This window comes from Phaethon lepturus, unplaced genomic scaffold (assembly GCF_000687285.1).
Source record: "Phaethon lepturus isolate BGI_N335 unplaced genomic scaffold, ASM68728v1 scaffold11306, whole genome shotgun sequence".
In the NCBI taxonomy this organism is placed as follows: Eukaryota; Metazoa; Chordata; class Aves; order Phaethontiformes; family Phaethontidae; genus Phaethon; species Phaethon lepturus.
In genome coordinates this window covers 17,214-40,226 of record NW_010544130.1, presented here as the reverse complement: position 1 = coordinate 40,226, position 23,013 = coordinate 17,214, and the positions used below count along the sequence as shown (strand labels likewise).

General features: G+C 52.8%; 1 protein-coding gene across 2 annotated transcripts in view; it reads left to right on the top strand.

Annotated features, from left to right (window-relative positions):
• Positions 1-23,013, top strand: part of CACNA1S (calcium channel, voltage-dependent, L type, alpha 1S subunit) — a 49,309-nt gene that overhangs the window by 11,256 nt on the left and 15,040 nt on the right. For both annotated transcript variants that reach the window (XM_010288577.1, XM_010288576.1), the window contains exons 3-28: positions 2,884-3,023; positions 3,589-3,722; positions 4,323-4,475; positions 4,764-4,969; positions 5,550-5,653; positions 7,454-7,602; positions 9,189-9,270; positions 9,786-9,946; positions 10,657-10,882; positions 11,446-11,653; positions 11,965-12,085; positions 12,576-12,690; positions 12,803-12,896; positions 13,679-13,748; positions 13,993-14,125; positions 14,413-14,542; positions 15,296-15,355; positions 15,951-16,057; positions 16,484-16,571; positions 16,836-16,943; positions 17,803-17,855; positions 18,127-18,273; positions 18,549-18,750; positions 20,169-20,327; positions 20,668-20,778; positions 21,267-21,350. In XM_010288577.1, coding sequence (XP_010286879.1) covers positions 2,884-3,023; positions 3,589-3,722; positions 4,323-4,475; positions 4,764-4,969; positions 5,550-5,653; positions 7,454-7,602; positions 9,189-9,270; positions 9,786-9,946; positions 10,657-10,882; positions 11,446-11,653; positions 11,965-12,085; positions 12,576-12,690; positions 12,803-12,896; positions 13,679-13,748; positions 13,993-14,125; positions 14,413-14,542; positions 15,296-15,355; positions 15,951-16,057; positions 16,484-16,571; positions 16,836-16,943; positions 17,803-17,855; positions 18,127-18,273; positions 18,549-18,750; positions 20,169-20,327; positions 20,668-20,778; positions 21,267-21,350 — 3,345 coding nt within the window. The remainder of the gene's footprint in view (positions 1-2,883; positions 3,024-3,588; positions 3,723-4,322; positions 4,476-4,763; positions 4,970-5,549; positions 5,654-7,453; positions 7,603-9,188; positions 9,271-9,785; positions 9,947-10,656; positions 10,883-11,445; positions 11,654-11,964; positions 12,086-12,575; positions 12,691-12,802; positions 12,897-13,678; positions 13,749-13,992; positions 14,126-14,412; positions 14,543-15,295; positions 15,356-15,950; positions 16,058-16,483; positions 16,572-16,835; positions 16,944-17,802; positions 17,856-18,126; positions 18,274-18,548; positions 18,751-20,168; positions 20,328-20,667; positions 20,779-21,266; positions 21,351-23,013) is intronic.

The window sequence follows — 23,013 nt, the reverse complement described above, 5'->3', positions numbered from 1 at the left end:
CTGTTTTTCCTGCTGCTCTGTGGCTCATTCAGCACCCACAGGTCAGGTTACTCTGTGTCCCCTCATACGGTTGAAGCATGTGTGTGTGTAGCAGCCTGGTGTGTTACAAAGACCTGCATCTTTTTATAGTAGCTTTTTGAAGGCTGGGCTCTTCATACACCCAGTCCCAGCTCTGCCAGGCAGCCCTGCTGCCCTTACCTAAGCAGCCTTCCACCATGGGTAGCCAGCTCTGAATTCCGGAGGTGATGAGGGGACAGTGGGTGGTGGTGGCACAAAGTGGGTCCTCAGCTGCTAGAAACTAGCCAGGGCTTCAATGAAAAGTCAGCGGATTTGTGCCTGTACACGCTGTGTGCCTGGCTTGTAGAGTCTGCCATGTCTCCCATAAGGTACAGGCTGCTTGGGTCCTGAGTGCACAGTCTCTGCGCTGACCTGCAACACCAGAGCTGGGGGAAGTGCATGACTGATTTCTTCTCAAATCAGCCCAGGCACAAAGTGGGGTCTGCACCAGGTGCAGGACATGCGGTGCTTGACCTGGTATAAAGCCTGCCAGGACAAAATATCCCTTAGCTTCTTTCTGCTGGTATCAAGAGGCAGCAGTAAGTTTGCTCTGGCTGAGGACATTGCTTTGTGGCCACATGTGTTTCATTGCCAGTTTGTGTCCTGCAGCTACACCTGCTGCATGGAGAATACAGAGAGAGTTTGCCATAACCTGCCCCACTGAAAGGCTACCTCACCTCAGCCCATTGACAAACATGCTTGTGAGATGTCTTCATAGTCAGGGGCCTGGCTCTTCTTGCTCTGCTAACAGCAGCACTTGCCCACAGTTTACAGCCAGATAAGCCAGGGAACTGGACCCACAGCTAATGGGGGATCCCCCCAGCCAGCACTGATGGATCACTGCACTTCATACTGGTCATGCCAAGACTTTTCCTTGCACTAGAGGGGTTACACCAGCAGGACAGATTAGGATGATCCAGCTCTGTGTATGTGGTTGGGTCTGCAAAGCACAACAGTGAGCTGGTACTGTAAGGAAATTTGCAATTACTGCCTCTCCCAGGATGGAGAGAACATAGCCAGGTCACAGGGGGCTGCCTGCTGGCTCACCCTTGGCCCAAGTTTGAACCTTGCTGCTCACTGGCTGTACATGGTGGCCAAACACTATGGGAACTGGCTAAAGCATCATTCATCTGATTTGGGCTTCTCAAAGGGACCTGCAAGGAATAGAAAGTCACCTTTTGATTCCGGGAGAGGGTTTTTTAGAGGGAAATCCCTGCTAGTCAGAGACCCTGGAGCCTGATTCTGTCCTGCTGGATGAATCAGGGCAAGGAATTCGCTTTTGTAATGCTGGGGCTCCAGGTTGGATCCTGACACTCACCAGCCTGGGCCTTGGCAGCTGCAGGGCTACTGTAGCTTGCAGTGGCCTCCCCCATTTCTCCTCCGCTTGCAGCAGGGGAGATACCCCACCACACCACTGGCTGCTGGTGCAGCTCTGCAGTCCCTCTGTACCTGAAACGATCCTCACAATAGTTGTATTTACATGTCTGTTATTGCAAGGACAGGCTTTTGGGCACAGATTAGGGATCTGTCACTGATAAGGCTGAGAGGTGAGTGGCGGTTGAGTTATCGGTTGAAGGCAGAGCCCTGGTGACACTAATAATCACAAGGCTTAGGTCTCTGCTCATACCATTGCTGCCCTCAGTTCCAACAAGGGACTAACACTTGTATGGGTGACAGTCATACAGGGACACTTGGCATGGCCATTGATTTTGGATGTGGTGATTGAGCAAGCAATGTTTCCATCTGAGCCCTGGCCCTGGTTTCTTAAATGGACAGTATTTTCTATTTGGCAAGCCAGAGGGACTCTGGGAGGAAGGTGTTCTCACAGCACTGCAGCCTTCTCCAGTGGAAACCCGCTCCCAGTTTGGTCTGAGAAAGCTGTTTCTGCCTTTCTGGGTGCAATTCCCTGCAGAGCCCAAGCAGGGATGTTCCTTGCCCTTCATGGGGTGCAGACGGAGGAAAGGAGCGATGGAAAACCAGCAATATAAATACCCCCATCCATCCGGCTGCTTCGGAGAGATTTTAATCCCAGTCTGGAAAGGGCCATCAGCAGCAAGGGCAGTGATCGCAGTGACAGGCGGAACCAGGTGGGCACAGGCAGCTCTTGGCCACGCTCTGGGGAAAGATGAGCTATTCTGGGCCCTGCAGCTTGCAGAGCTGTGCCAAGCCCCTGTAGTGGGGTGCCAGGCCCAGCCTGGAAGTGGGTGCAATGCCTCTGTCCAGCTGAGCCCCCAGGCCAGTTTCTAGCAGCTCACTGGCAGGAGGTCTTGAGCCCAAGGCCACACTTCCCTGGGAACCCAGGGCACAAGGGAAACAACAATGCAGCTGGTTTGTCCCGTGGTGTCTCCAGGATAGATCCAGAAAGCCCTCAGCTGGAGAGGATGAGGAGAAGGTGTCAGTGCTGCCTGTGAGAGGAAGGCTATGGGAGAATGGGAGGTTGAGGCAGCAGGGAGGAGAACCAGAGATATACAGTGCCCTGGGCCAGACACCTTTGGGTGCTGGGTTGGGAAGTGGTGGCTTTGCTAGCAGAGTTGTAAAAACGGGTACCCATAACCCAGGGACCCAGGTCCTGGCAGCGTGCCGTTGAAGGGATGCAGGGGATCATGCTACAGGCCAGAGAGTGGCATGTGGTGGCCCAGCATGCCACCTCTTCGGGCCCAGAGTAGCCACAGTGCTGCCAGGTGTGCATGGGAGATCACAGATGGATTGGCAGCAGGGGCTGAACCAGAGACACGCGGCGGGCAGCCGTGCATGCTGGTGATACCAAGAGAGGTGATAGTCTGCTCTAACGAAGTGTCCTCTCCTGCTTGCGTTTCCAATCCCCAGGAGAAGATTGAATATGCCTTCCTGATCTTCTTTGCCATTGAGGCGATGCTCAAGATAATTGCCTACGGGTTTCTTTTCCATACGGATGCCTATCTCCGAAATGGCTGGAACGTGCTTGACTTTTCCATCGTGTCTCTAGGGTAATGCAAAGAGGGGAAGCTGATGGTGCTCAGCTTGTGCCAGTCCTGGTCCATAGACCATCAGTTACATTGATTTTTCTAGTGGCTGCAGTGGGCTTGGGGGCAACTCGTAGACTCAGTTCATGGCCTTCTCCCATGGACCCCTTTTTCATGCCCTGATATCCCCTGGGATCCTCTCTAACTCCTGTTTCTTTCTGTCTGACTCCTTAATGCCTCTTAGGTCTCCTTTCCCTGGAGAATGGGAGCAGCATGGGGGCTTTGGCGCACAGGGAGAGGGTCCACTGGGCACTGGGGGGTGTGGAGGAGGGGGCTGGCTGCTCAGCAGCGAAGGTGGCACCCAGTGGAGGGGTTCTTGGCCACAAGTGTGCCCAGGAGTTTGACTCAGACAAGAGCTGGGTCAGGCTGAGCGTCGGTGGCAAAGTTCTGTCCCTCACTTTCCTGCCTATAGAGCTCTGAATCCTTAGCACAGATTTCTTGGCCTGCATCTTCATGCCATTCTCTTTCTCCCTGTCCTTCCTTCTGCTTTCCCCCCTTCCTTCCCTGCTCTGTGCCCTGGCTCTTTCAGGCTTATCACCATGACCCTGGAGCAGGTCAATGCGAAGCAGGGAGGGACTTCAGGGGGAAAAGGCGGCTTTGACGTGAAGGCCCTGCGAGCATTTCGTGTGCTGAGACCCCTGCGCCTGGTGTCTGGAGTGCCAAGTGGGTGCTGAGTGCCCTGACAGCATGAAGGGCTGGCAGGTGGATTGAACCCCTGTGCCTGGCCAGGGTGGGGGGTCATGGGGCAGGTTTATTGGTGCTGCTGGATTAAGCCCAGCCACAAGGTGGGTGTGGAGGAGCCACAGGTTCTTGCTCATCCCTACAGCTTGCAGTTGTCAGTGCTAGGGATCTGCAAGTCAGCACGCTGACTCCATAGCTCCCTCCATGGCTCAGTGTCAGCACCTTTGGGTGGCCAGAGTGAAAGGTGCCAGGACCTCACTCTAGTTTCTCAGGGCAGGGTTCTTCTTCTCCCACGATAATTCACGTGAATACAGCCAGGATGAGAGTAATAGAACAAATGGAGCGGCATGAAGCAGCCTCCAGCAGTGCCTGGTGCCTGGCTCTGCTTGGGTCTTCCACAAGTTTGCATGTTGGGTAGAGAAAGGATTTCTTGCTTCAAAGATCTCAGTCCCAAAGCACCTGTGCCCTTCTTCCCTTGGCACAGGGCATTTCAGAAGCTGCTTGTCAGAGGGACTGTCAGGAATGCAAGGTGCACGCAAAGGTAGGAAGTGGTTGACCTCCTCTCCCTTCTCCTTGGTGCAGGCCTTCAGGTCGTCCTGAACTCCATCATCAAGGCAATGGTGCCCCTGCTCCATATAGCCCTGCTGGTCCTCTTCATGATCATCATCTATGCCATTGTTGGGCAAGAGCTCTTCAAGGGCAAGATGCACAAGACCTGCTACTACCTCGGGACAGGTGGGGCTGTGGCAGGAGGGTGATATGGCAGAGATGTCTCTGTGTGACTGCTGTGGGGACCACAGACGTTCTGTGGGTAGCAGAAAGTCTGGTTTTGCAATTGTCAGGCCTGGGAGTGTGGCAGTACTGAAGGATGTTTGGTACAGAACACAGCTTGGTGATGGTATGTGGTGTGAGGAGGTGGTGAAAGGGGCTGTTTTTTGGAAAGCTTCTGCAGGAGGTTGGGAGGTGCTGGGATCTGCTCTACTTGGCCTGACCTGCTGCTCACAGTCTGGCTTTCCCCCTCAGATGTGATTGCCACAGTGGCATCAGAGAAGCCAGCCCCATGCACCAGCTCTGGCCACGGGCGACACTGCATCATCAATGGCACTGAGTGCCGAAGTGGCTGGCCGGGGCCCAACAACGGCATCACTCACTTCGATAACTTTGGCTTTGCCATGCTGACTGTCTATCAGTGCATCACCATGGAGGGCTGGACTGAAGTCCTCTACTGGGTAGGCTCCAGCAGCTTGGGCTTGGTGCCCAGCTCAGCAGAGGTGACTGCTGGTCCTGCCTCAGACTGGGGAATTCCCTCCAGGACACAGGACCCCATAGCAGGGCTAGGTCTTTCCACGAGTGAAAGACATCCTGCTTCATACTGTGATGCACATCCCATAATGCTCCAGGCATGTCTTCTGTATCTCTGTAGGCACTGCCCAAGCGGTCCTTGCTCTCCAGATAGACAGAAGAGTGCTCCAACTCCCAACTTTGTGAAGGGGTACGGGCCAGGCATAGCAATGGCTGGCTGGTGGACACTTCTCCAGCAAAATCCCATGTTTGCAGTCCTTGGGAGACTTGCTGAAGCTTAGGCATGGGGCTGATGTTTAAATCTGCTCCCAAAATGTTTGGATCTGGCTTTACCTCTGCTAAAACCAGATGCAGAGTAATAAGGAGCCAGGGCTCAGAGTCAGGTTTATCTGCTACCATCCCAAGCACTCACTTTAGAGGGGGCAAAGCTCCCAGAGGCTGCTGAGGGGGCCCTAAGGGGAGAGCAGAGTGCGTTCAGAATGCTTCATCTGCCTCTCTCCTTGCCAGGTAAATGATGCCATTGGGAATGAATGGCCCTGGATCTACTTCGTCAGCCTTATCTTGCTTGGCTCCTTCTTTGTTCTCAACCTGGTGCTGGGGGTGCTCAGCGGGTAAGTGCCACCCTGTCCTTTGCCAGCAGATCAGTGAGCGTGATCGGAGTGTGGGCATTGGCTGGTTTTAACTATACAAGAAGAAAGGCTGGAAAAAATTCTGTTACTTTTCCTTGCCCATTCCTCTCCCTTTTTTTTGGATGCTTAGAAACCCTGAGCCTTGAGTTACTTTTTGTGTTAGTGTCCATGATTGTCTGAGATTTTAGCTCAACACCTAACACAGAAATCTTTTCCCTGTAGCACAAGCAGCTGTTAGCAAAGACAGCCATGAAGCACTTTATTAGGTGTTTGTAGTGTGGTCTGTCAGCACTCATGATAAAAGCAGCTGAGCAGGGAGCTCAAAACAGCAGTCCTAACCCCATGGCTGTGGTTAGGACTCAGTCCCACTGGTACCCACAGCGCTGCTGTCCTGTTGTGAGCACACATGATTTCCTTACGGCCAACCTAAGGAAAACACCTTTGATATGAATGCAAAGGATCCAAGATAATTATTGCTAGTCTAATTAATGCTTCAACAGTCTCATCCAAATACAACGACAAGTTATCATCAGTCTGGTTACAATGATCATAACACTTCTATGCAAAATGACTCAATTAGTGCTAATTCCCATACCAGTATACAGTTAAAGCTGCTATGCACAAAATATCTCTGGTGCAACGCTCAACCTACTTATGCATTGCTGTGGCGAGGTGCCAGCATCCCAGTGTTTTTGGGGGAAGTGTATGTTGTCCTGCGGAGTGAGGGGGACTTATCTCCTCAGTTCTGTGAAGGCTCAGGGTCTTTTTTATATGTTTCAATCCTCTGTGTGCAAGTGGATCTCACTCATCGTCTCTATTAGTTCAAAGGGTTAGTTATATACTAATTACTTGGATTTGTTAGTCCTCGTCTATGGCAAGAACCATAAAAACATAAAACTGCACAAGGTTAAAACAAATTGGGTATTAATATAACTAAAACAAGCTCAAAACCACAAGACAGACCATAGGCACCTGATCCTTTCATGAAGTTCGCTGTAACAGCAGGACAAGCTGGACAATAGTTATTTGATGCTAGACTAAGTTGCAGGCACTGCAAAAGTTTCTGATTTTTTTTTTTTTATATTTTTAACTATATGTTAAAATATGCTTGAAATGAGGAAAATCCAGACAATGCCTCACAAGTCCTGAGGCTTAGTATGTCTAATTATTGTTATAATGTCTGACACCTATTATTAACACATGGCAACACGAGACTGGCTGGGCAACAGATCTACAGTCCTGCCAGATAGCAGGGGAGAAAAGAAATCAGTGTAAAAGGAATGAGAAGAGTGGGACCCCCTGCATTGGCAGACCTGTCTTTTCCATGTTACCATGAAAAGAGTGTCCTGTTTACTTGCCATGTGATAAGCTCACCTTCCCCATATGGAGAGCTTGGGGCAGCTTTCCACCCCCCAGATAGGTGAGACCCTACTTGGTCTAATCCTTAGCAGGGCTGGAGAACTCCCACAGCCTCCAACATCTAGCATTAGCTGGACTGTCCAACCACAGCATCTGGCAGCAAGGAGCTCCCAAAGAGCAGCCAGTGGTGTGGAAGAAACCCTGCCTGCCATCAGGCATTAGGTGACGCTCCCCCATGATCTTGCACCATGGAACAGGGCCAAGATAGAGGCAAGTCACTAGAGCAATCTAGTGGTAGCACTAGGTAGTAGGGTATTTTGGGCTTTTATCTTTCTACAAGGACTGGCCTGGCACAGGGCTGTGGTACCTGACCTCCACACCATCCACCTCCTGAGTCTCACTCTGCTGCTTGCCTTGTCCCAGTGAGTTCACCAAAGAGCGTGAGAAAGCCAAGTCACGGGGCACGTTTCAGAAGCTGCGGGAGAAGCAGCAGCTGGAGGAGGATCTGAAGGGCTACATGGACTGGATCACCCACGCTGAGGTCATGGACAGCGACCGGGCCAGGGGAGAAGGTACCAGCTCTGCTTTGTCAAAGACCCTCAACGTGAGGGTTGGGTTTGTAACACTGACCATCCTAGACAGGCAGGGTAGAGACCCTTGGAGAACTCACAAAGACTAGTTTTGCTTGAAAACCTATGAAACAAAATGCCTTTTTTGTCCCAAAAATGGGGTCGTACACCTAGTGTGCAACACGCCAATACTTCACAGTATTCTTATATGTAGAAGTATATACTTCTACACAAAGTAGAAGTATTTTATTTATAGCATATTTGTGCAGATATGGGTACTAGGTGATATTCCACAAAGCTAGCACACCACACAGAGGAATTACCACATATTTATCCTGTTACATGATTAGCGAATACAGTAGAGAACCCACCCAAGTTTACATTCATTGGCTAGTAATTACCATGTTGCTTATTATTGGTTACACATATTCAAATTGGAGCATATGCTCCTAGAAAGTGTGTGTGTGGGTAATTTACATAGCCCCTCAATTGAGTCGGTGGTTGTGATTTCCCCCTGCCACCTTTACCTTTACCCCAGTTACTGTGGATTTTGCTGACTTCATGGCAGTTACCTTTTTCAAGAGTGCAGGAACAGCTAAGTCTTCATGGTTTACTGCTTAAGTACAAATACTTCTTCATCTTCTTGACCACCAGATCCGGTTTCATTAGTCCTTTTGATTGTGTTAACTCCTACCGACCTGCCCTCTAGAATCTTCCATTTGCCTCAGATACCACTTTGACCTCTGCAGAACAGTTTCCTTTCTCTTTTTTTTTTTTTTCCCTTTCCTGAATCTTTTTATTGGATCTGACCCAAACTAGCAATAACTTGGCCCTCATGCTAAATCTGCAGACTTCTAGCAAGACCTATGTCTCCTTTGGCAAAATGCACTTGAATTGGCCATGAAAAGCCATGAGGAGCATGTGCACTTTTGTGTGCAGGGACAGAGTGCAGGGTTACTAGCTCCCACACTAACAGATGCATGAATTTCTTGCCATTGCTTGACAATTTTAAGGAATTAGAAGTGGTTCAGGGAAGGACCTGAATATACAGGCATCTAGCCAAATGCTCAGCAAGGACTGGGGAGCTCTGCCATTGAGCTGCTGTATCTGCTATGCTGTCCTGCCTAACGAAACAACTTTTGATACCTCAAGCTGAGCCACACATGTATGCTAAGAGCCTTGGAAAACAGTGGGAAAGGCAAAATGCCTCTTCCACACCTGTGACCAATGCTTTTACAAACCTCCTGTTGTTCAGCATTGCTTAGATCACAGTTGAGCCCAGTTTTCTCCATGCTGGGGGTGTCTCGCACTGAGGGAGCCTATGTACACACTGCTGTCTCTTCAGGCTGCCTCTCTGGGTTGCTGCTGCTCTTGCTGCAGGGCAGGTGTTCCTGGTGCCTCCTACTTGGTTTACACCTGACACTCAAAACCTTCTGCCCAGACTCTCACTGCTGTCTCCCTGGGATGTCATTTCTTTGATTTCACTTCTGATGGGGAAGCTTTTCCTCATGTGCTCCTTGGAGAGGTTCCCTCCCATATGTTCTTCCCAAGGGCTCCAAGGAAAGCCTGGGATGTTGTTTCCTCCTTAGGTATGATGCCATCGGATGAAGGAGGGTCAGAGACAGAGAGCTTGTATGAAATTGAGGGTATGAACAAGTGGATTCTCTACTTGTAAGTATGCACTGGTTGAACCATCTGCTGCTCTGCATGTTGACTTGGACAGTCTCTCACTTGCTGTCCTGGCTGGGCCAGGCATTCTTGTCAGCCACCAGTTTCTGGGGGAGAGCCAGGGCTGTGTGCTCAGAAGATGCAAACATTATGGACAGCAACCAGGGAATTTTGCTCTGGTCCTGGCAAAAAGCCTCTTCAAGGTGAACAACCTCTTCACCTTGGGACCAGGCTCCAAGCATCCTCTCATGGCCCATGCAGCATGCCTTGTGATTTAGGAGCTGGGCCGGTAGCAGCCAACCAGAGGTGACTGTAGGCCAAAGAGGAGCCAGGAGGTGTCTGCGTGAATGAACTGCAATGGATGCACTAAGTGCCAGGGGAAGGGTTATGTTCCTCAGCCCTTTTCAGGGAAAGCCCCTGGAGAAGGGAGCAGGGGTGGTTTTGCTCTGCCATCTGCAGGTGCAGTCCTGGGCAGGACCCGCTGCCCAGCCCTGCTGACCCTGTGGCCATCTATCCAGCCGTCAATGGAGGCGTTGGAACAGAATGTTTCGTAGGAAGTGCAGGGATGTGGTGAAGTCCAAGTTCTTCTACTGGCTTGTCATCTTGCTGGTGGCACTGAACACCCTTTCCATCGCCTCTGAGCATCACTTCCAGCCAGAATGGCTGACACAGGTGCAAGGTGAGCAAAGAGCCTGAGGGAGAGGGAGGGCCTGGGGCACCCTGCTGCCCTGGAGACATGCGTGAACTCTTACTGTGCATGCACAGCCACCCTGGCATGGCACAGGGGCTGTTTGATACACACAGGCTTGCTCATGCACACAAACACAGCCTGCACACAAGTGTGTGTACGCTATTCCCACTGCACTGCTACACAACTGCATGTTGAACATGTGTGGTGCAGTTATACATGTACAGTGTATATATTCTTAGCGACATGGGTTTGCATGGTGAACACACATACAGTGCATACATTTACACCTGTACATGCATAGTACACACAAACACACTTTGCATGCACTTACACAGTACAGCTACATGTATTTATGCTTGCAGTCACACTACCTGTGACATACATGCAAACACACAGTCACACAGAGTACAGCTATGCACATATGTACACAGCTCGGTCACACGTACACACACGCACAGCCCAGTACATACATTTGCATGCACTACATGGACTCACATGCACAGTGCAGCCACACTCTCACACATACAAGCACACAGTTGCACATTGCCCTCTGAAAAACAGCATTTACTGCAGCTGCAGCTCAGGGCTCAGTGGCAGGCAGAGAAGGGAGGTGAGCAGCACTGCCCTCCTTCCCTTCCTGCTGTGCCATGCTGAGATGAAGAGGTCCATGCTCTGATGGTCTGGATCTCCCACCCCAGACAATGCCAACCGGGTGCTCCTAGCACTCTTTGTGGCTGAGATGCTGCTGAAGATGTACGCGCTGGGCCTGCGCCAGTACTTCATGTCACTCTTCAACCGCTTTGACTGCTTCGTGGTGTGTGCGGGGATCTTGGAGACCATTCTGGTGGAGCTTGGCACCTTGTCACCCCTGGGCATCTCTGTGCTGCGTTGCATCCGGCTCCTCCGCATCTTCAAGATCACCAGGTTGGGGAAGGGGTTTTGTGGGTGCTGGGGGCTTGCAGTCCCCAGGCATCACTGGCCTTGTCCCTGGGGACAGCTGCTACATGAGCAGAGCTGGTAGTTCCTGGATGGAGGAACAAGGCCAAGCTGGGGACTTCTGTCTCCAGGACATGGTCTGGGAGTGGCAAGGAGGACAGAGCAGGGCTTGCTGGAAGTTTCTTGGGGTCTCTCTCTTGCAGTGGGTTCTGGGGTGTTGTAAATGGAGGTGCTGTGGGTCTCCTGGCTTCCCTTTCTTGCACCAACATGCTGAGTACATCCCCCTTCCCCACCCTGCCTGCTGTTGTCCTGTGCAGGCAGCAGGGTGTCTTGCCTGTCACACCATTCCTGAAGCTTCATTTCCACCACCTGGGGCCTGGCTGGAGCAGTCCCGGTGACCAGCCTGTGAGTGGTGCTGGTTCAGAGCCCCCCTTGCTGGGTTGCTGCACATCCTCCCGTGCCAGTGGTCTGTTCCCTGCACCTACCTGGTCCTGCCCACAGCCTTCCCCACTCCTTCACCTCCAGCACACTCCTGTATCTCCTCTGCCCAGGTACTGGACATCCCTGAGCAACCTGGTAGCCTCCCTGCTCAACTCAGTCCGCTCCATTGCCTCTCTGCTCCTCCTCCTCTTCCTTTTCATCATCGTCTTTGCACTGCTGGGCATGCAGCTCTTTGGGGGCAAGTTTGACTTTGAGGACATGGAAGTGCGGCGCAGCACATTTGACAACTTCCCCCAGGCCCTCATCAGTGTCTTCCAGGTATGGGGCTGTGGGAAGTGCAGCAGGGTGCTGGAGGACAGGGTGCTGAGAGTCTTGCCTGGGCCATGGGTCTCCTGGCAAGAGCTGGGGCTCAGAGAGATGTGGGTTTGAGGCAGGAGCAGGGAAATGTGATAAGGGTCATGAGCAGATGTACAGATTCCAGAGCTGGATCAAGGAGGTGGGGTCTGGCTGTGGGGCTGTAGGGCCTGTGAGGTTTTGGAGCTGGACCCAGGAGGGCAGGATCGATCTGTGGGGTTCTGCCATGCTCTGCTGTGGGTACTCTTGATTCCCTATTTCTGTTCTGCTCCCAGATCCTGACTGGAGAGGACTGGAATTCAATCATGTACGATGGGATCATGGCCTACGGGGGCCCATCCTTTCCTGGCATGCTGGTCTGCATCTACTTCATCATCCTCTTCGTTTGTGGGAACTGTATCCTCTGCCTGTGAAGCCAGACCCAGGCTCCCTGTACCCAGTCCCATAGCATCAACTACACAGGACTATGAAGGCAGGGAGGGGGACTTCCTTAAGCTTTTCACTGTTTGCATTAAGATTGTCAGTTCTGAACAGCAGGGGAGAAAACCACAGGCTTCAGGGCTTGCACTGGTGGTGGCTGGGGTCTGGAGTCTGGAGGAAAGCAGCCCACAAGGCTTTCACTGGATCACCAGTGAGCATAGATTCAACCATCAGTCAATGCAGTAACAAGACTGAGATGGACAGACTGAGCTAAGGCAGAGAGAGGGCAGTTAGGCCAGAGCTCAGTACTCACAAGGATGTGTGCAGGGTTAGGGATTACCAGCCAGGGTTATCTCAAGGGCTCAACTCCAGGAAGGTTTCTCAGGGCACCATGGAGACCATGGGCAGCTCTGGCCACATCCTCCACATGGGAACCAAGTTCATGTCCTTAGCACTGTCTGTCCAGATATCCTCCTGAATGTCTTCCTGGCCATCGCAGTTGATAACCTGGCCGAGGCTGAGAGCCTGACCTTAGCCCAGAAGGCCAAAGCAGAGGAACGCAAGCGGCGGAAGATGTCCAGGTGAGTGCTGTCGGAGATCTCAAATCAGGTGCTTTGGTGTGAGGGGACAGAATGGCATCACCCATGCCCCTGCCCAGACTTCAGTTCCTGCTTTCCTCTCCTCTCTGCTCAGAGGATACCCAGAGAAGTCTGAAGATGAGAAGCAGATGCTGGCAAAGAAGCTTGAGCAGAAAGCGAAGGGTGAAGGGATTCCCACAACAGCCAAGGTCAGTGCTGGTGGAGCTGGGCCTTGTGGAGCTCCTGGTGAGGGTCCAGGCTCCTCCTCCCAACAGTCAGGACTGACAAAGGCTTGGAGCCAGCCTGGATCTGGACTCTTCTGGGCCAGAATTACTCCTCACCTTAGCATACTCTGGTGATGGGGGCTCTCTGGGCCCAGGCAGGACAAGTTGCCTGGTGAAGCAGGTCCATTGCTGGGGATCCTTTTCCTCTGATTCATTTTCTTGGCTACAGCCAGTTGTCAGTGGTTGGAATGGTCTGGTGTGCAGCAGTATGGAGGGGAGTAGAGCAGGTCAGCAGCATTCCAGACCTCCTTTATATCCACACCAGCACCCACTGTATGCAAAACCCTCTATTCAGCTGTGCTGACTGTGTGCTGAGCTGCCTCTTATAAGTGTTTGGCCAGCAGCTACTTGCCTATCTACTTTCCAGAGATGCCCCATGGGAACTCACCCAGGAGTCACCCCATGTCTTATTCCATCCATAGTATAGATGCATGGCCTCCCAGGCTCTTACCCAGGACACATGCCCCTGTCCCATCTTCTTGGTATTGCTCTTTGTTCAAGTTGCAGCATCTCTGAGGTGTTTCCCCTCACCCTGCTCCATCCTGGGCCAGGACTCCATGTGCTTGGTGCTGTATGGGCCAAATGCAGAGACACTGCTTGCCCCACATGGCTTCCAAGATGATAGGGTCTGGCCAACTTGCAACATTTGGCACTAATAGTGGCACACGCAGCTGCATGTCCTCCTCTCTGTCTCTCCCTTGTTTCAGTTAAAAGTCGACGAATTTGAATCCAATGTCAATGAGATCAAAGACCCCTACCCTTCTGCAGACTTCCCAGGTAAGACTTGTCTCTGTCAGGGCAACAGGAAAGCTGGGGCAGCACTGCAGAGGGATGGTGCCAGAACCCTGGCTGTGTGAGGAATGAAGGGTGTGGTGACCCTCTGCCAGTTGTGGGGTACTGAGGTCCTTCTGGCACAGATGCCAAATCAGGATCACAGGATCAGAGGATTGTCCATAACGTCACATTCCCTCCCTCTCTCTGGGTGATTTTTTCCTTTTCCCTCCTTGTGGCCACCCTGCAGGTGATGATGAGGAAGATGAGCCTGAAATCCCCCTGAGTCCTCGGCCACGTCCCCTCGCAGAACTACAGCTGAAAGAGAAGGCCGTGCCCATGCCTGAAGCGAGCTCCTTCTTCATCTTCAGCCCAACCAACAAGTAGGCACTGACTTTTCTCCCTGCCTTGTGAAGCCCAGCCTGGCTTGGGTACCTCTGGCACTGACTCTTCCCAATGGGGTCCTACTTGTGTGTAACAGCCAGCTCTGAAGGGACTCAGCTCACTGGGAAAAAGTCTTCTCTATGGAAGGGCTGGCACAGACATCCCTTCATGCCTAGGGCCTTCCTGTCCTCAAGGTTTAGCCATAACCCTCTTACAGGCTACCATGGTCCTACCTGATGTCCCTCTGGCTCCTCACAGCATCTCATGCCGTTTCTGTCCCTGGCAGGTTTCGGATGTTGTGCCACAGAATTGTCAATGCCACCTGGTTCACCAACTTCATCCTGCTCTTCATTCTGCTCAGCAGCATCTCATTGGCAGCTGAGGATCCCATCCGGGCCGAGTCCTTCCGCAACCAGGTGCCCATGTAGCTGTGGAGGGTTGGCATGGGTAGGGAAGACCTCATGGTGACCCCCAGCTTCCCAGTAAGCAGAGACCTATTTGCCAGCTGACATGCCTAGGCAGGTAACTGACCATCCCTGTCTCTGGGAGGGCAATGCACTCTGAGAGGAGAGGCTGGTTGTGTCTTCCCTTCAGGGCACAGCTGGGACAAGTTTTTACTGCTCCACTTCTCAATTTACTTCTGGGTGAAGAGATCCACCTGACAGGGTGTGCGAGATTACCTTGGTTCAAGGCTGTGGTGGCTTACTGGGGATAGGGACATCCCATGAGGTGGCAAACTGGACCACTGGTGTGTGCAGCACCATGAAATGCTACCGGCATGGAGCAGTGGTAGCCGCAGGTCTAGCCACATGAGGCACAAATGGGTCTGCACCCTTGCCGTGTCTGGCAGGGACTGGGAGGTCTTGTGTGAGACAGCTTCCCAGGGCACTGAGTGCTTTTGGAAATCAGATGCTTTCCAGTGAATCAGGTCAAGCCTCACTCACCTGGAAACTGAGAGCTTGGTCCCAGGCTGCAGGTTGGATCATATACTGGGGAAAATCAGCAAAGCTGAGAGAAATTCAGGAGTCATCTTGGCATTGGGTTTACAGGCTCTGTTGAGCTGGATGGGCTACCTAGTTCACAGAGTAGAGGGCAAAACCACAATGCCAGGACATTTGAATTTCCCATGTCACCCAAATCTCATCCAGTTCTGGTGCTTTTGTCCCCAGATTCTCGGATACTTCGACATTGGGTTCACCTCTGTCTTCACAGTTGAAATTGTCTTGAAGGTGAGTCCCTCTGCTTCATGGTCCTGGCCATGCATGTCACCCAGCACATGGGTCTAGGCTGTTCTGGCCATGGGCTTTTTGGGCACAAGCTCGAGTTCCCAGTGAGGAGAAGCTGCCAGCTGATCCTCATATCCCCAGAGTTCATGCAGTCTAGGTGGTACGTGACCTGCCCCAGAGGCCACGTGTCCCTTCCAGTGAGGTCAGGCTGAGTCAGCTGTGCTGTGACACAGGGACAGATGGGCCATGGCACCAGCATTTTCCTTCTGACATGCCATTAAGAAAAAGTTTGAGAAAGAGAAAGCAATGGAAATCCATGGAGTAAAACAGTAATTCAAGCAGCTGCTGCATGTTGCTCCCACTCCAAGTCTCCTCTTTAATTTGCTGAATTACTGGGAAGTGTTTTGTCTCCAGCCAGTACAGTACTAAGGATTTCCAGCTGGTCAACTTCCTGCCTGGCTGCAGATGTAGAGGTCTGAGCAGGATAGGGTCCCCAGGCCACGGAGCTGTGAGAAGCCCCTTGTCCACCCCAGGGCTGTGGAGGGCCCATGCTCCTGAGCCCTGCCTGGTCCCTCTCCTAACTCCTTCTGCTCCCTAGATGACAGCCTATGGTGCTTTCCTGCACAAAGGCTCCTTCTGCAGGAACTCTTTCAATATCCTCGACTTGCTGGTGGTCGCTGTCTCCCTCATCTCCATGGGAATTGAGTAAGCACCTCCACGCTTCGCGGGGTCGGCACTGGTCTGTTTAGCCTGGCAGGGCAGCTGGGGTGCTGCAGCTCTCTGTGCTGGGTGGAGAAGGAGCAGCCAGTCCAAGGGCTGGCATTAGCCTATGTGTCACTGTCCATGAAGTCATGCTTAGGGGCACAGGATATGGACAACTGGGAGGCAGGGAGGCAAACTCCTTGAGTGTCAAAGGTTAATAACTCATTAGGAATTCAATTTGGAGCTGCTTTCTCCAGCTGCCAGTGTCCCTTGGCCTTATGAGGGGTGATGACTTTGTGACATCTGTATGTCTCTGCCATACCTGGCCTCTCACCCCTGGTCTCAGCTTGGCCTCCCTGGCTGCTTGATAGGGCTGTGCCAGGGTGGCCTTGGCAGGGAATCACATCTCATCTCTTCCTCCCTCCTTAGGTCCAGTGCCATCTCAGTGGTGAAGATCCTCCGGGTGCTGAGGGTGCTGAGGCCTCTGCGAGCCATTAACAGGGCAAAGGGGCTGAAGGTAAGAGGGAGGTGCGGGCTGGGGGTCCTCAGCCCATGGGAGTCCTCATGGGAGGTTATGTAACAGGCATCGTGCTCTGTGGGGTTTGCAGAGCCAGGAACACAATTCTCCCTTCGCATCTGTGGAAGGGGTCTGCCCCATCCTACTGCTCTCAGCAGGCTCCCAGTCTTCCTGAGGTCCATCCCTGCAGTGAGAGGGTGTGGGACACACAGCAGGGACTTACCCTAGTCATATTCATGTGCGCACCATTCTTGACCTCCACAGCATGTGGTCCAGTGTGTATTCGTGGCCATCAAGACTATCGGTAACATTGTGGTCGTCACGACATTGCTGCAGTTCATGTTTGCCTGCATTGGGGTCCAGCTCTTCAAGGTGAGAGGTGTCTCAGGTGGGCAGGAGCAACATTCTGCTCAGGCACATGCTGGACAGACTCCCAGTCATAGCCCTTGGGGGTGGTGTCTCCTAGCGTTGAGGTCAGCACAGGCTGTACTCTCTGTGCTCTGCAAGAAGACCTGACTGCACCAGACCTGCCGGCAGGAGACTCTGCAGTGGGAGGAGGGCAGGGAACACCCAGGGTACTGTTGGGTCCAGACAGCACATGTGAAGGGACCAGCTGCCTCACCCCACTTAGTACCTCAGTTTCTCCCTTTCTAAGGTGGCAAGGGCTTCTGACTTCCTCTGTAGTTTAGATGCAAAGTGTTTCCTTTTTCACAGCACCATGCTTGCTGTGTGGGCCTTGGCTGCTCCAAGACCCAGCTGGCCCTAGCTGCGCTCAACTTTGTTCTAATAATTGAGCTTAAATTCCCAGCTGATGTGGCAAGAGCTTTCAGGACACTCTGCAGACTGAGCAGACCTGTCAGTGTACCTTAACTTTCAGTTAATTCTATTGATACTGCTTTCTTCCCTATTTTCCAAATAGTTAGCTCCCAGGTAGGATGGCCCAGATAGGTTTCACCTCAGGGCCCTGGAAGATTTGTTCCCATCACTAGGTAACGTTTACTTGTCTTAGCCTGGGACTGACCTCAGGGTCTGCCATGGCCCCTGAAACACCCTGTGAACTGTGTTCCATTGGCATGCAGAGTGGGGAAGCCAGCAGTGGTGGGAGGCAGGTGCCAGAGTCACCATGGAGGCAGGGTAGGGACTGACTGTGAACTGTGAAAAAGTCAAAGCACCCCAGGGCTTCCGAAGTCACAGCAAAAGCATAGCCTCTCTTGATCTCTGTTAAATGCAGGGCAAGTTCTATAGATGCACAGATCCATCCAAGATGACGGAGAAGGAATGCAGGTAAGAGCTGTTTGCAGCTCAGCCCCAGCAGGGCAGTGGCCAGGTAGGGGAGAGGTGTGTGTAGCGGGGGCCACTTCTGTTCCTGCGTGGGGATGTTGCATAAAAAAAGTGGGGCCGTGGTCTTGTGCTGTTCTCCCTCACCCTGGGATAAATCAGAAACAAGCACAGGGACATCCTACCTCTCAGGGAGCAAAGAGCCCTGGGCCAGCACTGCACAGGGTGATCTGAAAGGGGCCCCTGCCTGATGAGCACTGCATCCCTTCTGCTGCAGGGGTTATTTCATCAACTACGTGGACGGAGACCCCGCGCAGATTGAGCTACAGGAGCGTGTCTGGTTGCACAGCAATTTCCACTTCGACAATGTCTTCTCAGCCATGATGTCACTTTTCACTGTCTCCACCTTCGAGGGCTGGCCAGAGTGAGTCTGGCTGTGCATGGGGCCTACTGAGGGATGGGTTGTGTGCTGGGACCAAGTCACTGCTGCAGGCCTTTACCATGGTAAGGAAAGAAGAGCTGCCTAGGCTGAGGAGCAGGGCTAGGCATCCTGGTGGTGGCTGTGGAGCTGACAAGGTCATCCCAGCAGGCCCTGTCCTACTGTTGTTGGATTTCAGATGTCCCCAGAGCTCTCTGTAACCTTCAGGAGGAGAGATGGTCTTTCCCACCTAATTAGGGTCTCTGCTTTCCCTTCTGTAGGCTGCTATACATGGCCATTGACACTAATGCTGAGGATACAGGCCCTATCTACAATTACCGGGTGGAGATTGCAATGTTCTTCATCATCTACATCATCCTCATTGCCTTCTTCATGATGAATATCTTTGTGGGCTTTGTCATTGTCACCTTCCAGGAGCAGGGGGAGAGCGAGTACAAGAACTGTGAGCTGGACAAGAACCAGGTAATGGGACTGCTGGGACAGGTCAAGGTGGACCAGCCCTGAATCTGGCACTGCTGGGGCTGCTGATTTGGATCAGCCCTTAGTGGTGGCACTACTGGCACAGATGAGTTGAACCTGCCTGAGGTCTGTGTGCTGCTGGGGCAGGGTCAGCTGGACTCATCCCTGGCACAACACAAGCCTTCCAAGGGAAGGGCAGAGTGGACCAGAATGAGGCAACGGGCCTTCTGGTGCAGGTAGGGTGCCCAGATTGAGCTGGAGCAGAGGGTTGTGCCCGGTTCTGGGCTCCCCAGTACAAAAGTGACATGGACATACTGGAGTGAGTCCAGCAAAGGGCCACTGAGATGATTGTGGGTCTGGAGCATCAGTCCTACAAGAGGAGGCTGAGAGCTGGGTCTGTTTGGTGTTGAGAAGAGTAGGCTCATAGGGATCTTATCTATGTGTATAAATACCTAATGGGAGGGTATAAAGAAGACAAAGCCAGGCTCTTCTCAGTTGTGCCCAGTGATAGGACAAAAGGCAATGGGGCACAAACTGAAGCAAACAAAAAATTCCATTTAAACATAAAAAACTCCTTTTTTATGGTGAGGGTGGTCAAGCACTGGAAGCCCAGAGAGGTTGTGAAGTCTCCATCTTTGGAGGTATTCAAAACCCAACTGGACACAGTCCTGGGCAACATACTCTATCTGTCCCTGCTTTGGGCAGGGAACTTTGACTAGACGATCTCCAGAAGCACCTTCCACTGTCAGCCCTTCTGTGATGCTGTCATGCTATGATTCTGGCTGGGGACATCAAGGTTGAAAGCAGCAGAAGTGAGGCCGGCATCGGCAGAGGACATGGCATGTGCTGGGGCGCACAGCTAGGCAGGGATGCCTGCTGGCCCAGAGGAGGTGCTGGCATGCTCATGTGCTGAGCAAGCCTGCAGAGGCAGCAGGGTGCCGGCGGTGATGTGAGCCATACATGAACCCAGCAGAGATGGCCTTGGCCTGCTGGGGAGGAAAGGGCCTGCTCAGCACCTCCCAGGTGCAGAGAGAAAACTCAGTGCCCCTTTCATTGTGCATGTGATGTCTTCAGGCTGCTCTTGGGCAGTCCAGAGAGACCCTGGGAAAGTGCTGTGATAACCAGGCAGGCTCAGGACTGGAGTGGTCAGTACAAGGGCAGCATGGCAATCTTTGGAGGCAAGCGGTGGCTTTGGAAACTTGGTCCCATGTGGGTGCTCTGGGGTTGTATTTGCAGAAAGCACGGCAGATACTTGAACCATTGCTGTCCCTGGCCCATGTTGCTGGGCTGAGAGAGAAGGGGGAGATCCAACTTGTGTCTGTGGGGATGTGCAGTGTTGCCAGTCATGCTGACTCTGTGCCTGTGCTCCTGGCACTGCCCTGTGCCCTGCTGTGGGATGACACCTGCCCTCCCCTCCCCAGCGCCAGTGTGTGCAGTATGCGCTGAAGGCTCGCCCATTGCGGCGCTACATCCCCAAGAACCCCTATCAGTACCAGATCTGGTATGTGGTCACCTCCTCCTACTTCGAGTACCTCATGTTCTTCCTGATCTTGCTGAACACCATCTGCCTGGGCATGCAGGTAAGGGGCACAGTGCCCACCACAGGTCGGGGAGGGGTGTTCACGGCAGCAGATGGGCTAGCTCAGTCCTGCCACCTCCCAGAGAGCTTCTGGGGAGGTGTTTCCTTACACTGCAAAGCTCATGGTGTGTGCTCAGCACCCTGGGGCTAGGGGCCAAGTGGGCCTGGTTGGATGTGGGGAGCCCAGAGAAGGGGCTGCAGGGGGGAGATTTCCTTTTTGCTGACTGTTGTTGAGGCATAGGTCTGTGGGAGGGGGGTCTGCATCCAGCACGCACCTCTGAGCTCACAACAGAGGCTGGACCTGCCATGGGCTAACGTGGCTCCTTCTGCCTTCTGCTCAGCATTACAACCAGTCTGCAGAAATGAACCACATCTCAGACATCCTCAATGTGGCCTTCACCATCCTCTTCACCTTGGAGATGATCCTGAAGCTCATGGCCTTTAAAGCCAAGGTGAGAGGAGGGCACGGTCCAGAGAGCAGGAGAGGGCCTCAGGCCAGACCAGGGGAGTCCATTTACCTTACATTTGGCATCTCTCCAGCACAAGCACTCCCAGGCCTGCAACTCCAGAGAACTTCTCCTTGTGAGACCCTTTGGGACCCCCATGTGCAGGACCTGTGAGTTTCTGGAAGGACTACTGTTTGTCAGGGCTGCCCTTGGTAGTCAAATCCAACCCAATCCAGCCGGACATTGTTCCCATCTTCAGGGTCATCTGTCACTGGTGGGGTCATAGCTCTAGCCACCTCGATCGACCCTCCTCATTTCATACCATTACCAAGGGGGTACCAAGTCTGACCACCATCCCTTCTTCTGGCTCTCCCTGAGGTGCCAGAGGTCACTAGTGATCCTTCTGGCACTCCTTCCTCTGGACTCTGGCATCCTTCTCCTCCTTGATTTAACCCTTGGGTGTTCACTCCTCTTCTCTGGCTCTTCCTTGGCAGGGCTACTTCGGGGACCCTTGGAACGTCTTTGACTTCCTCATAGTGATTGGCAGCATCATTGACGTTATCCTCAGCGAGATTGACGTAAGTGTCAGGCTGCTTGAGCACAAGGGTGTCCCCACAGAGCACAGCTGCTGGCAGATGCCTGAGGCTGTGCCTCAGTGCCTGCCCTGGGGCAAGACAGGGATGCTGGTGTGGTGTCCAGCTCTGCAGAGTGTTGGTGTCCTCTCCTCTCTCCCTTCTCTGCTTCGTTCTGAGGAGGGACAAGCCAGGATCAGCCCATGGTATGAGTGTTTGTGGAGATTGTAGTCATGGCCCTGTGGACCTTAAAGCACTGTTTAAACATAGATGACCATCCCCAGTCAGCCAACATGTTTCATTGCCCCCTCTCCTCACTTCCCCTGAATCTGTAGGCACTGGGATCATATGGAAAACAGTCCTACTCACTCAGGGCTGGACCATGAGCATCAGGATGCTTGCCAGCCTCTGCCTCACTCACCCTGCCTGTCTTCCCCATGCATGCACCTGGACAGGCAGTCACCCACATGTCCAGTCTCAGATCAGTGTAGGTGGGAAGAAAAAGGATTCCCACAGCTCCTTGTACCCACAGGACACTGCTGTCCCATGCCAGGGGAAGATTCAGACACAACAAATTTCAAGGCATTTATTTTGCGTGTGTCTCTTTATACAGCAATCCATACATATACACATACTGACTGTATATGTGTGCATGTGTATACTCTATACACTATTTCAGAAGCTCTACTCCATATAAACTGCATGGCTGGGTGGCTACAGGCAGTGGCTATATGGTAAGCACTCTGCTGGGAGCATTTTCAGAGCAGTGCTAGGAAGCCAGCCTGCCACTGCCTTTCATAGCACTGAGACATCCACACCCCATGTCTAGCACTGAAAATGCCCCTCTGCACCAGGAAGTCATGTGCCGCATTTAGCAGATCTGACAGTAACTCTAGAAGCAGCTGTAGAATTGCGTAGATTATAGATTAACCCTCTCTGACTTCGCATGCCATATACTCTCAGGAGCAGGGCTTGCCAGCTCCAATGTACTGCAGGGCTGTGTCTGGCAAAGGTGCTGCCACTGCCATCCCTGCACAGGGGGACCTTCAGCCGTTCTCTGCACCGGGGAGCAGAGAGTGTTCAGGGGCCCTTGGTGGCAGTCATCTTGTTCTCTGGAGGGTGGTCCAGGCCTTACAGACCTGGGATGAGCAAAACCATCCACCTTCCTCACCTGTGACAGCAACATGCTCCTCCTGCACAGCCCTGCACGTCATTACTGCCGTCCTCTAGTCTCTGGGTTTCTCAGCCTTGACAAGCTCGCAGATTTCATGCCAGAGCCAGCAGCTTTCATCTGTCACCAGGTCCTCCAGGACCCCATCCTTGCCCCCCACAGCTCTCTGCACCTGTGACCTGGTTTCCCATTGCCTGTAGAGTATCATTTTCTAGTGCGCTACCTCCTTCCCCATCCTGTTGTTGCTCAGAAATGAAGTTCAAAGGGTGCTCAAGGCCCTGCACTGGGCAGAGATTTTCAGCCCCTGTGCAGCAAGAGACCAGGCCAGTTGGCACAGATGCTGAGGTACTACTGTGCTCGGCCATGGGTCAGTGGGGATGCCTAGGAACACAGGTCACAGGCACCAGGAGGAGTCCGGTGCCCTGGCTGGGCTGGCAGGGACTGATCTGTGTGCCACAACACCATTGGCAGTGGTAGGGCTGTGCAGAAAGCCAGGCA